The following is a 12493-nucleotide window of genomic DNA, read 5'->3' on the forward strand; positions in this document are numbered from 1 at the left end:
GTACTTAGATCTTTTTTGTGTTTTGTGTATTAGGGACGCGTTCCCCTTTTGAACGCTTTTCTAATATATTTTACTTACCAAAAAAAAAGTGTTAAGGCCATTGATGATGTGTTCAAAAAATTCAAGGATGCTATTGGTTTGCAGGTCAACAACGATAAGAGCTCAATTATTTTTTCCAAATCAATTAGAGGTAGAAGAAGGGTATCCAATATTTTGCAGTTTCAGACTGAAAATTGTCTTTTAAATATTTTGGGTTGCCTTTGTCTAATAATAATTTGAGAGCTGGTGGATTTAGGATGTTGTTGGGCAAGATTAATGAGAGGCTGGCTCATTGGAATACTATTAATTTGTCTATTGCAGGAAGGATTGAATTGCTAAGATCAATCTTATATTCTGATTTGTATCATTGGGTGTTTGGATTTTGTTGGAAATCATATCCATAAGTTGACTCAATGATTGTGGCAGATTTATTGGGTCTTCAATATAGGCTAATATTTAGGGATTTTATTTTTATTCTGATTTGATTTTATTCTCTTTATTCTGATTTGAATTTATTCTTTTTCCATATTTGTAATATTCCTCTTGTATATAATGATAGTCAGGCTCTCAAATTGAGTACGCCAATTTTACCAAGTTACTTTTTGGTATCAGAGCCTCAAACCTACGCATCCCCCCTCTCTATCTCGTCACAGCCCCTTCCCTTTTTCTTTTTTCCCTTTTCTTCACAGACCCTCTCTCTTTTTCAAGCCGCTGTTGCAACAGTCCTAGGGAGAACCAATCTCCTCTAGGTTTGACCCCTGTAGGGGTATTCCCTTACTTTTTCATGCACTAAGGGTCAGAAGACGTGTTTGTAATTTTTTGAGGCTGCCGGGATATTCGGCAACATTTTTGGATCAGACCGCCGTGTCTCCGGCTTCTTGGTTTGATCAAAATCAGGTTTATTTCTCCTTTATATGAAATTATTGGTAATCTGTTGAATTGTTCTATTTAATATTATGGCTGAATCAAGTAATAATAAAGAAACTCTCTTTTCTGCGCAGCACAAACCGGCTCAACGAGTTACTAGTGTGCTGTTGAATGGCCGTAATTTTGCATCCTGGGCTTGTTCCCTCCGGCTCTATGTTGGTGGAAAAGGCAAATCAAGGTGGATTTTGGATACTGAAAAGATGCCAGATATTAAAGATCCTAAATATGCTCAGTGGGATATGGACAATTGCACCATTTTAGGATGGATGTTTAATTCTATGGAGGAATGCATTTATAATATATTTATATTTTATGACTCTGTTAATGAATTGTGGACTGCTTTGAATCAAATGTATGCTCATTCTAGGAATGACGCTCGTATTTTTGAATTATACCAAGATATTGCTAAGGCCTCGCAGAAAGGCCTGAATTTGTCTATAGCTGATTCTTATGGGTATTTGAGATCTTGCTAGGAGGAACTAGCTCAATATGAGCCTCTCAGTGAATTTCCTTCCGAGGCAGCCTCTCTTCTTGTCAAACGTCTTGATCGTCAGCATACTTATCAGTTTTTGATGGGATTACGCCCAGAATTTGAACCACTAAAGTCTCAGATCTTGAATGCATCACCAATGCCATCCCTGTTGGAAGCTTTTGCTACTGTTGATGGTGAAGCACGCAGGCACCGTTTAATTCAGCCCTCACTTGTTCCTCCACCAGTGTCTGAGCCTGCTGGGGATAGTATGGCTTTTGCAGCCAACTTTGGATCACTAGCTTCTGGAGGTCAGATTATTTGTCACCATTGTGGAGGGGTTGGACATGTTAAGGCTCGTTGCTTCAAACTCATCCTGAACTGAAGCAAAAATTTTCTAGGAACCGTTTATCTGGAACTGGTTCTTCTCGTACTGCGGCTGTTGCAGAAACTCCTGTTACTACTAGTGGATCTACTGTATTTCCTGGACTGAGCCAGCTTCAGTCTCAGATTGGGCAGTGCTGGGACGGGGAATGAGGGGCTAGGGTGGGGATGGAAGTGAAATTTTAAACGGGGATGGGGGAGGGGATGGGGATGAAAAAATTTACCGAGTATGGGGATGGGGAATGAGATCCCCGCCCCGCCCATACTATCATCGCTATCTATGGCACATACTGCACAACAATATGAGACTGCTTCTACTGGTCATGCCTCCTCAGGGCCACCGAGTTCTTTATTCGGGGCTGAACTTAATGCTCTCCGACATCTACTAGCACAACATTCCTCCATTTCCACCTTTAACTTCACTCAAACAAGTTCCTCTCATTTGGCACATCAGGTTTCCACATTCTCTAGTGGGCCACCCTGGATCATTGATTCAGGAGCCGCTGATCACATGACTGGTATGGCATCTGATTTTTCTTCGTACAGTTTATGTTCTGGTAAGGATAAGGTTAGAGTGGTTGATGGCACCTTCACCTCCATTACAGGGGAGGGCACCGTTTCTGCCTTTCCTAATCTTACCTTATCATCTGTTCTTCATGTTCCAAAGTTTACCAATAACCTCCTTTCTGTCAGTCACATTACAAAAGGCTTGAATTGCAGTGTAACTCTCTTCCATCTCATTATGTGTTTCAGGACTTGGACATGGGAATACGATTGGAAGTGAACGTGAGGGCAATGGCTTGTATTTGCAAAACGCGAGGCCAACTTCTTATTATGTTGCAAATCAATCTAGTGTTAGAAATAGTAATGTCAATAAAGATTTGTTAATGCGATGGCATAATAGACTAGGTCATTTACCTCTTCTTGTTTTGAAGCACGTGCTTCCCCAGTTTGCTGTTGTTAAATCTTTTATGTTAAATTGTGAAACATGCGTTCTTGCCGAACAATGTCGTGTTTCTTATCCTACTAGTATTAATAAAAGTATAGCACTAAATCTACTACTTCGTTACTTGGTTTTCGTTACTTTGTTGTGTTTGTTGATGACTTTCGTTGATATACTTGGCTTTATCTTATAAAATCCAAAGATGAAGTTCATTCCATTTTTAAAACCTTCATAGGATGGTATGTACTCAGTTTGGTTATCCCCTCAAAATCCTTCGATCTGGTAATGCAGGCGAGTTTATGTATGGTGGTCTTGGCTCCTTTTTTGCTGATAACGGGATTGTCCATCAAACCTCTTTTGTCGATACACCAAAACAGAACGGTGTAGCTGAAAGAAAATACCATCATATTACGGAGGTGACCCGTTTGCTTCTAATTGGGATGGGAGTGCCTAAAAGTTATTGGGCTGATGCAACCTTAACAACTACATGCCTTATCAATCGCATGCCTTCTAAGGCTCTTGGTTATCAATCCCCCTTCTCTGTTTTACACCATGACATTGCCTTGTTTACTGTCCCTCCGAAAGTGATTGGTTGTGTTTGTTATGTTCACATTCATCATCGTAACGATAAAATGGACCCTAAGGCAATCCGATGTGTCTTTCTTGGACACTCCGCCACCCAGAAAGGGTATGGGTGTTATAACCCTACCACTCGTCATCGCTTTGTCTCTATGGATGTTACATTCTTTGAGTCTGTTCCTTTTTTTTCCACCACTCGGGATTCTGTACAGGGGGATGATAAGTGCTGAAATCTTACACATTTCAGCCCTAAACTCGAGTATTTTAGACCTTGCATCATCTTTATTTTCCCGTTTTAGTTCTAATTTGTGTTTTTGTCGATTTCAGGTCAATAAGGTTCAAATTGGCTAAAAAAGTTCATTAAAGCCTTTTTGGACCAGAGCAAAAGCATCGAGAAAATTCCAAAAAAAAGTTCAAAAAAATGTCCAAATAGGGGCTTACGATCGATCGCAAGTCCACATCATCGTTCGCAGTGGCCATGTCAGTAGATAAGGCAGATAGCTCAGTAGGATCGTTCGCACCACCACTTCATCATCACGATTGATCATAGGTAAGCCACAATCGATCGCAAATCCTAGTCAACACTGAGTCAACATGTGGATAAGCCTTATCATCAATGCTAGCAAGCTTACGATCGATCATAGGGAACTTACAATCGATCGCACCTGGTCACGATCGATCGTGAATTGCCTGGCAGCAGCTATTTTATTCCCGATTTCGCCCGCACTTCACCTACCAAATTGCATCATTTTTGGGCATATTTGTGACCTGTTTTAGGCTCCAAGGGTCTTATATAAAAGAGGGATTGAACCATTTGTAAAGGGACCTTTCATTTTATATTTTATTTTGTTAGGTTTCTCTCTAGAAAAGTTAGAGATTAGGGTTTTGGGAAAAAGAGGAGAGTAGAGGCACAAGAACACATCTCAAGATCTACACACTCTCTCTAGAAATCAACAAAGAAGAAGAGGAAGAAGATGAAGCCATGTTTGGAGATTGCCCTTGAGGGTTCCACACCCACCACTTCAATCGATCGCAAGTCCACATCATCGTTCGCAGTGGCCATGTCAGTAGATAAGGCAGATAGCTCAGTAGGATCGTTCGCACCACCACTTCATCATCACGATTGATCATAGGTAAGCCACAATCGATCGCAAATCCTAGTCAACACTGAGTCAACATGTGGATAAGCCTTATCATCAATGCCAGCAAGCTTACGATCGATCATAGGGAACTTACAATCGATCGCACCTGGTCACGATCGATCGTGAATTGCCTGGCAGCAGCTATTTTATTCCCGATTTCGCCCGCACTTCACCTACCAAATTGCATCATTTTTGGGCATATTTGTGACCTGTTTTAGGCTCCAAGGGTCTTATATAAAAGAGGGATTGAACCATTTGTAAAGGGACCTTTCATTTTATATTTTATTTTGTTAGGTTTCTCTCTAGAAAAGTTAGAGATTAGGGTTTTGGGAAAAAGAGGAGAGTAGAGGCACAAGAACACATCTCAAGATCTACACACTCTCTCTAGAAATCAACAAAGAAGAAGAGGAAGAAGATGAAGCCATGTTTGGAGATTGCCCTTGAGGGTTCCACACCCACCTCCTCCATTATTGGCTAGACTTCTCCTTGGGGTTTGGATGAGCCCCAAGCTTGTAATCTAAACCCTTGTCTTTCATCTTTTTGGGAATTTATATCTTGTGATTAGTGCTATAGCCTTATGTATAAAATGAATCTTGGGTTCTCCTTTGATTTCTATGGCTGTTGATTCTCTATGTGATTACATGCAGTCTTATGTGTGATTATTTGGGAATTGATCTTTACACTAGATACTTCTTGTGCTTGTAGTTAGTGATGGCTATGCATGGTTTTTATTGGATGGATTTGTCAATTAATTTGATGGATTATGCTTATGCTTAATGGATTGCACTACACCCTAGTTTACTTGTTGTTAGGTAGACAATCTATGCTTGAATTTGATATCCATGGCTTAATTTAATTGCATTTTCATTCAATTGCGCTTTAGACTAAATAACCAAACCAAACCCTCTCTTTTGCAATCTTGTGATTCACTAAAGTCGAGTTAGATTCCAACTACGTGTTTAATCCCTGCAGACAATTCCTACTCGCTATGCTATATTGTAGTAGTGGTTTTATAAATGTAAATTTGACTTTTAAAGCTTCCAAAACCACATTCATATTTTGACCTTGTGAAACGACCTCTCACAAAAGTGGTCTCGCCAAGAGGCCCTGTCAAATTTTGGCACCGTTGTAGGAGATTAACGGTTTTGTTGGAATTAAATTAGACAATAGTGTTCATTTGGTTGCTTCTTTATTTTTATTTTTTATTTCTTTCTCACTCTATCTTCTATGTCCAATTAGGTACTTGACTACAAGGACAGCGAGCTTTGGATTCCGACGTTGTTGCTTAGGACCTTTGTGAGCAATTCTTGAAACTCTTGTAGCTTAATTGTTCATTTATATATGCTTGCGAGATAGCCCTTGTCAAGGCTAATTACATTGTTATATTTTTGTCCAAGCATAGGTCCTTGTCGAGGCCATTTACTTAATTGTTATATGCATCGGTCCTTGTCGAGGCCATTATTTTCTTGCATTGAGATTTTGAATGTGAATGGAGCCATTTTTAGATCCATGTTTTGGGGATCAGTACACCCCTTCTCCTTATGACCCTCCATCATATTTTAATCCTTATGAAATTGAGTCCAATGCGTTACAAGCATCATCATCTTACTATGGACTTGATTACTCTTGTGATTCTCTTCATGACTACTACCCTCCCCCACCATTCTATGATGAACCAACTCCATCACCTTCTAAGTACTCGCCCGGATTTGAAGATAAAGTGTTAGCTCTACTTGATGCATTGAATGCACACACACAGATTCTTCCTTCGCATTCTCAAGCCATCGCTAAGCTAGAAGTTCAAGTTGAACAAATAGCAAATGAGCTATCTCGTATAGAGGAGGATGAGGCAAGTGAGCAATTGGCAAGTGCTCTTATCTTATATAGAGGAGGAAGTGGCAAGTCCGCCAAAGGCCAATCCAATAGAGCACAATATGATTTATGAGAACATTCCTTGTAATTTGGATCATGAAGTCATGGAGGCCACCTTAGAGAGTGAGAAGACAGTGATTCATGTAGAGGTAGAGAAAAGGAATGAAGAGAGTGAACTTACTAAAAATCCAATTGAGTCTTTGAAAGACAATGCCTTACCACTTAACAAAGGAAGTAATTCTTTTAATATACTTCAAGAGCATAAAAAATATGCAAGGCCGCCCATTATTTATTTCATTTTCAAGACCGTAGATGAGAGGAACGAAATCACATCTTCCATATATGTTCAAGTTATTCCTTGGGGAGATAAAGTTCATTGTTGTGAGAGAGGATCCAATGGCAAAAATTGACAAAAGAATAAATACAGATGTTCTATATCCGGTTTTTGATAGTTTTGACTAGAAAGTCGCCACAACGTCTTGCTAGAAACGTTAAAAACTAGTTTCATAGAGTTTTCCGACTCTATTTCTCCCTCATTTCTTTTTATTTTTCATTCTTGTATCGTCTAGATAGTTCAATTGCGCTCCATTGAAAATTTTCAAGCATTTAGTGCCTTTGCAAAATTTTGCCTTTAAAAAATTCTCAAAATTTTTTAAAAAATTCAGCATTTAGTGCCCAGGCAGCAGCAGGTGCGATCGATCGAAGCACTGTGCGATTGATTGCACCTGCACCCAGAATTTTTTTGGCCTGAATTTAGGCCTCTGCCCTATCGTTCGTAAGTTTTTACGATCGATCGCACCCGAGGTGCAATCGGTATGCCTGCGCAAGCAGAGTTGGCCATGAAAACATTCCAAGTACGATTGTTCGTACCTGGAGTGCGATCGATCGCACCACTGTGTGATCGGTCGCACTTGTGCATAGTTCGAAAAAAAAAAAAAAAACCTTTTCTTGTATTTTGCATTTCATTTTTACTTGCATTTTTACTACTTTATTTTTCTTCTCTCTTTTGCATCTTCCATTTTTACTGCATTTTTTTTTTCTTTATTTTTTTCTTGCATTTAGTTTCTTTGCATGCTTTCATAAAAAGAATAATATAAAAAAAAAAAAAAAAAATTCACCATTTTGCCCCTTATGTGTAGTCATGCATATTTTCATGCTTTATCTAGGGCTTAATCTCATCTCTCTCTATCATCTTGTTCTATATTGCCTTAGAATGTTTGATTTGCTTATCCTTATCCCATTTGATATGAGTTTGTTAGTGTGGTTATTCAAATAGGTTGTTGATTCCAAGTTTGGGGGAGAAGTCTTTCAAATTGGATTATTGCCGGGCTTCATAGGCTTTCGCCACCATGGTATACTCTTTCCATCTTTTCCATTGTTCTCATTACACATTGAAGACAATGTGCAATTTAAGTTTGGGGGTAAGATGGCTTTATTGCATTCTACTAAAGTTTTGAGCTTTAATTGCATAATTGAGATCTGAGATCCATTTTAACTATGATTTTCATCTTTTGAGGCCCATGTTCCATTGAATTGAAAATTTTCATGTCTTGAGAGTTCAATATTCCTTGTATGCCTTTGGATGCCATTTAGGAGCAAATTCTTCAAAAGTTTGATTTCATGCTTACTTTTGTGGTCCACATCATCTTGTTTGTGAGAAAGCTTTGAGGATTGATTCTAAAGTACTACATTTGCACATGTGCACACTAGCATTCATTTGTGGGATACATGCTTAGTTGATTATTGTTATTGTTATATCCCAATTGAGCTATTAGGCTTTAAAAGCTTTCATTCTTAACAAAATGACCTTGCATGCTAAATAACAAACCCTTTTACCAAGTAGCCGGGAATCTTGCCTCATTAAGCATTGAATTCTCGCGTCGAAAAGTGAAGGGCCCAAACAATCAAACATAAAAAAATTAAAAAATTTTTTTTTTTTTTAAAAAGTGAGCACTTCTCACCAAAGGTGAGGAGTCAGGAAATGATAAATGAGAGTTGTTTTGATTTGTAACCTAGTTAATTTGAGTTTGTAAGTCCTTGGAGGTGTCTTTACACCTAATACCCTAAAGCCGTCCGATTTGGGAGTCATTGACCTATCACTCGTTACATGAATCTTCTAGAAAGCTTAAAAGATCTTTACATTGCATCATACTCTTATCTTTGATCCCATTGAAAAAATAAATAAAAAAATAAAAAGAAAAAGAAAAAGAGAGAGAGTTAAAAATAAATTGAATAAAAGGTTTATTTTTAGTCTTGATGATTGGTGCTTGATTTGTGTGCTAGTTTGAGGCCGGTTATGCCTATTTCATTGATTTTCTAAAATAGAAACATATTTGATGCCGGTTCACTCAAAAGGATGCTAGAATTGAATTGATTTGATTTGCATGATTATCTTACTTAATATGTGGAAGACCATATTTGCATGCTTGTTGTTCGAATTTTGGAAATTGCTTAGAGATGGTTGAAAAATGGCATACTTGAGATAGTTTCCTTTTAATATTTGTTTGCAATGTTGGTGCCTATTAAGTGAGAAAAAACTTGATGTTTGTGGGTATCATTTTTGGAAACCCTCATAAGACTTCACTCGTCCACTAGGGGTAACCTAGGGTTCAAAAAGCTTGTTGCATATGCTAAATGTAACCGTTATCCCTACGAAAACGGTGTTATCCATTTATTGATTTATAGTTCGTAGTTGTATAGATGTTTCTTTCATTTTTTTATCGTAGTTCATCGCTAGAGACTATCAATATCTAAATTTGGGGGTGTGATAAGTGCTAATATATTGCACATTTCAGCCTTAATCTCGGGTATTTTATACCTTGCATCTATCTTTATTTTCCCGTTTTAGTTCTAATTTGTGTTTTTGCCGATTTCAGGTCAATAAAGTTCAAACGGGCTAAAAACAATTCATTAAAGCCTTTTTGGAGTCAAGCAAATGCATCGAGAAAAATCTAGAAAAAGTTCAGAAAAATGTCCAAATAGGGGCTTACGATCGATCGCAGATCCCTCATGATCGATCGCAAGTCCATGTCATCGTTCGCAGTGGCCACATCAGCAGATAAGGCAGATAGCTCAACAGGATCGTTCACACTGCCACCTCATCATCACGATCGATCATAGGTAAGCCACGATCGATCGCAAATCCTAGTCAGCATGTGGATAAGCCTTATCATCAATGCTAGCAAGCTTACGATCGATCACACCTGGTCAAGATCGATCCTGAATTTCCTGGCAGCAGCTATTTTATTCTCGGTTTCGCCCAAACTTCACCTACCAAATGACTACGGGATTGCATCATTTTTGGGCATATTTGTGACTTGTTTTGGGCTCCAAGGGTCTTGTATAAAAGGGGGATTGAACCATTTGTAAAGGGAGCTTTCATTTTATATTTTTTTTTGTTAGGTTTCTCTCTAAAAAAGTTAGAGATTAGGGTTTTGGGAAAAAGAGGAGAGTGGAGGCACAAGAACACATCTCAAGATCTACACACACTCTCTCACTAGAATTCAACAAAGAAGAAGAGGAAGGAGATGAAGCCATGTTTGGAGATTGCCCTTGAGGGTTCCATGACCACATCCACCTCCTCCATGATTGGCTAGACTTCTCCTTGGGGCTTAGTTGAGCCTCTAGCTTGTAATCTAAACCCTTGTCTTTTATCTTTTGGGGGATTTATATCTTGTGATTAGTGCTATAGCCTTGAGTATATAATGAATCTTGGGTTCTCCTTTGATTTCTATGGTTTAATTCTTCATATTGATTCTCTATGTGATTACATGTTGTCTTATGTGTGATTATTTGGGAATTGATCTCTACATTAGATACTTGTTGTACTTGTATTTAGTGATGGTTATGTATGATTTTTATTGGATGGATTTGTCAATTAATTTGATGGATTATGCTTATACTTGATGGATTGTACTACAACCTAGTTTACTTCTTGTTAGATAGACAATCTATGCTTGAATTTGATATCCATGGCTTATTATTGCAAATTCCATTATTCTCTAGATTGATGTGTGCTACAATTGTGACTAATTTGATGGATTATGCTTAGGCTTGATGGGTTGTGCTACACCTTAGTTTACTTGTTGATTAAGTAAACAATTCATGCTTGAATTTGATGATTCAATCTTAATATTGCAATTGGTAGTCGCATCTAGATTACAATGATGTTTTCCTCAATTAGTTGAAAGCATATGGTTTAGTGAATGAGCTTGGTGGTGATTCCAATGCCCTAAACCTCTCTTCCTATCATTCAAACCCTAGCACACTTTAGTTTAATTTAATTGCATTTTCATTCAATTGCACCTTAGACTAAATAACCAAACCAAACCAAACCCTCTCTTTTGCAATCTTATGATTCACTAAAGTCGAGTTAGATTCCAACTACGTGTTTAATCCCTGCAGACGATCCCTACTCGCTATGCTATATAGTAATAGTGGTTTTATAAATGTAAATATGACTTTTAAAGCTTCCAAAACCACATTCATATTTTGACCTTGTGAAACGACCTCTCACAAAAGTGGTCTCGCCAAGAGGCCCTGTCAAGGGAGACTACTATAAAGGTAGAGAATCCGTTGTCCATTCAGAGGGAATGCCCCCTTCCTTTGCCTATTCCCATTTAGGGGAATCTTCTTACTAGGGTGCCTATGTCTAGTCCTCCTAACACTAATGATTTGCAGCAAGGAAAGCAACAAATTGTCTACACTAGGGGGGCAAAACAAGTTATTGACTCACCCCAGGACCAAGAAATCTCCCTCGATCCAGGTAATTCCTTAGTTGACATTGATACTCCTGATTCTTTTCCCAATAGCATTCCTATTGATCTTGATATCCCTATTGCCTATCGTAAGGGTGTTCGTATTTGTACAAAACATTCCATATCTCAGTTTGTATCCTAAGATACCTTATCTCCAACATATCGTGCTTTCAGTTCGTGTATCTCCTCTGTATCTGTTCATTCTAATGTTTTAGATGCTCTCAGTCAAACTCCATGGAAGAAAGCTATGCTTGAAGAAATAAAGGCCCTTGAGAAAAATGGTACTTGAGATATTGTTCCATTACCTAGGGGTAAGAAACCAGTAAGCTGGCAATGGATCTATACAAAAAAGTATCATGCAGACAGAGCAATTGAGAGATATAAAGCTCGGTTAGTTGCAAAGGGCTTCACTCAGGCCTATGGAATTGATTATCTAGAAACATTTGCTCCAGTTGCCGAGATAAACTCTATACGTGATCTTCTTTCTTTGGCAGCTAATTTAAATTGGCCCTTACATCAGCTGGATGTAAAGAATGTTTTCCTTCATGGTGACTTGGAGGAAGAGGTGTATATGACTATGCCACCAGGGTCTAAGCTTGCGGTCAGAATTTAGTGTGCAAACTAAATAAAGACTTGTATTGGTTAAAGCAGTCCCCACGTGCTTGGTTTGAGAGGTTCAGCACTGCTGTGAAAGGAGTAGGGTACACACAAAGTCAGGCAGATCATACTCTCTTCATCATGAAGTACCAGGGTTGTACCACTGCCCTTATTGTATATGTTGATGATATTGTTATCAATGGAAATGATCCAAAAGAGATACGTCGAATGAAGTCATTCTTGGGGATAGAGTTCGAAGTTAAAGACCTCGGATCATTGAGATACTTTCTTGGCATTGAGGTTTCTTGGCATCGAGGTGTGCAGATCGAAGAAAGGGGTGTTCATTTTTCAACAAAAGTATGTGTTAGATTTGTTGGCTGAGAGAGACAGGCTTGAAGCTAGACCTATTGATATTCCCATTGAGTAGAACAATAGGCTTAATGATGTAGATGGCGACCCATTAGATAATGTGGAAAGATTTCAGCGATTGGTTGGGAGACTGATTTACTTATCTCTCACGCGCCCGGATATTGCCTACGCTATTAGTGTGATTAGTCAGTTTATGCATACTCCACGTACACCTCACCTTGAGGCAGCTCATCATGTTCTTCGCTACCTCAAGGGTTCACCTGGTAAGGGATATTGTTTGGCAGTCATGGCCACTTGCACGTTGAAGCCTATACTGATGCTAATTGGACAGGGTCTGTGACAGATTGACGATCTACTTCAGGATATTGCATATTTGTTGAAGGTAATCTTGTTTCATGGCGAAGCAAGAAATAGT

General features: G+C 38.6%; 2 protein-coding genes across 2 annotated transcripts in view; one reads left to right on the forward strand and one right to left on the reverse strand.

The window, feature by feature from the left end:
- Positions 1 to 12493, reverse strand: part of LOC132267260 (protein ACTIVITY OF BC1 COMPLEX KINASE 8, chloroplastic) — a 60665-nt gene that overhangs the window by 10717 nt on the left and 37455 nt on the right. The gene's annotated exons all lie outside the window — the stretch shown is intronic.
- On the forward strand, positions 2049 to 3571 carry LOC132266262 (uncharacterized). The gene is made up of 3 exons (XM_059767117.1): positions 2049 to 2507; positions 2573 to 2621; positions 3054 to 3571. Exons 1-3 carry the CDS (start codon positions 2049 to 2051, stop codon positions 3569 to 3571), a joined length of 1026 nt encoding a protein of 341 aa, XP_059623100.1.

This window comes from Cornus florida, unplaced genomic scaffold (genome assembly GCF_030987335.1).
Source record: "Cornus florida cultivar Cherokee Brave unplaced genomic scaffold, ASM3098733v1 CherokeeBrave_3.0.0_Hap2_Chr07, whole genome shotgun sequence".
NCBI classification, from domain to species: domain Eukaryota; kingdom Viridiplantae; phylum Streptophyta; class Magnoliopsida; order Cornales; family Cornaceae; genus Cornus; species Cornus florida.

Bases quoted from the DNA above. Each gene is read 5' to 3' on its own strand.
- LOC132266262 (XM_059767117.1), top strand. From the start codon at position 2,049: ATGGGGATGGGGAATGAGATCCCCGCCCCGCCCATACTATCATCGCTA. The intron at 2,508-2,572 runs GTCAGTCACATT...TATGTGTTTCAG, and splicing joins TTACCAATAACCTCCTTTCT to GACTTGGACATGGGAATACG. The intron at 2,622-3,053 runs GTATTTGCAAAA...CTGGTAATGCAG, and splicing joins GAACGTGAGGGCAATGGCTT to GCGAGTTTATGTATGGTGGT.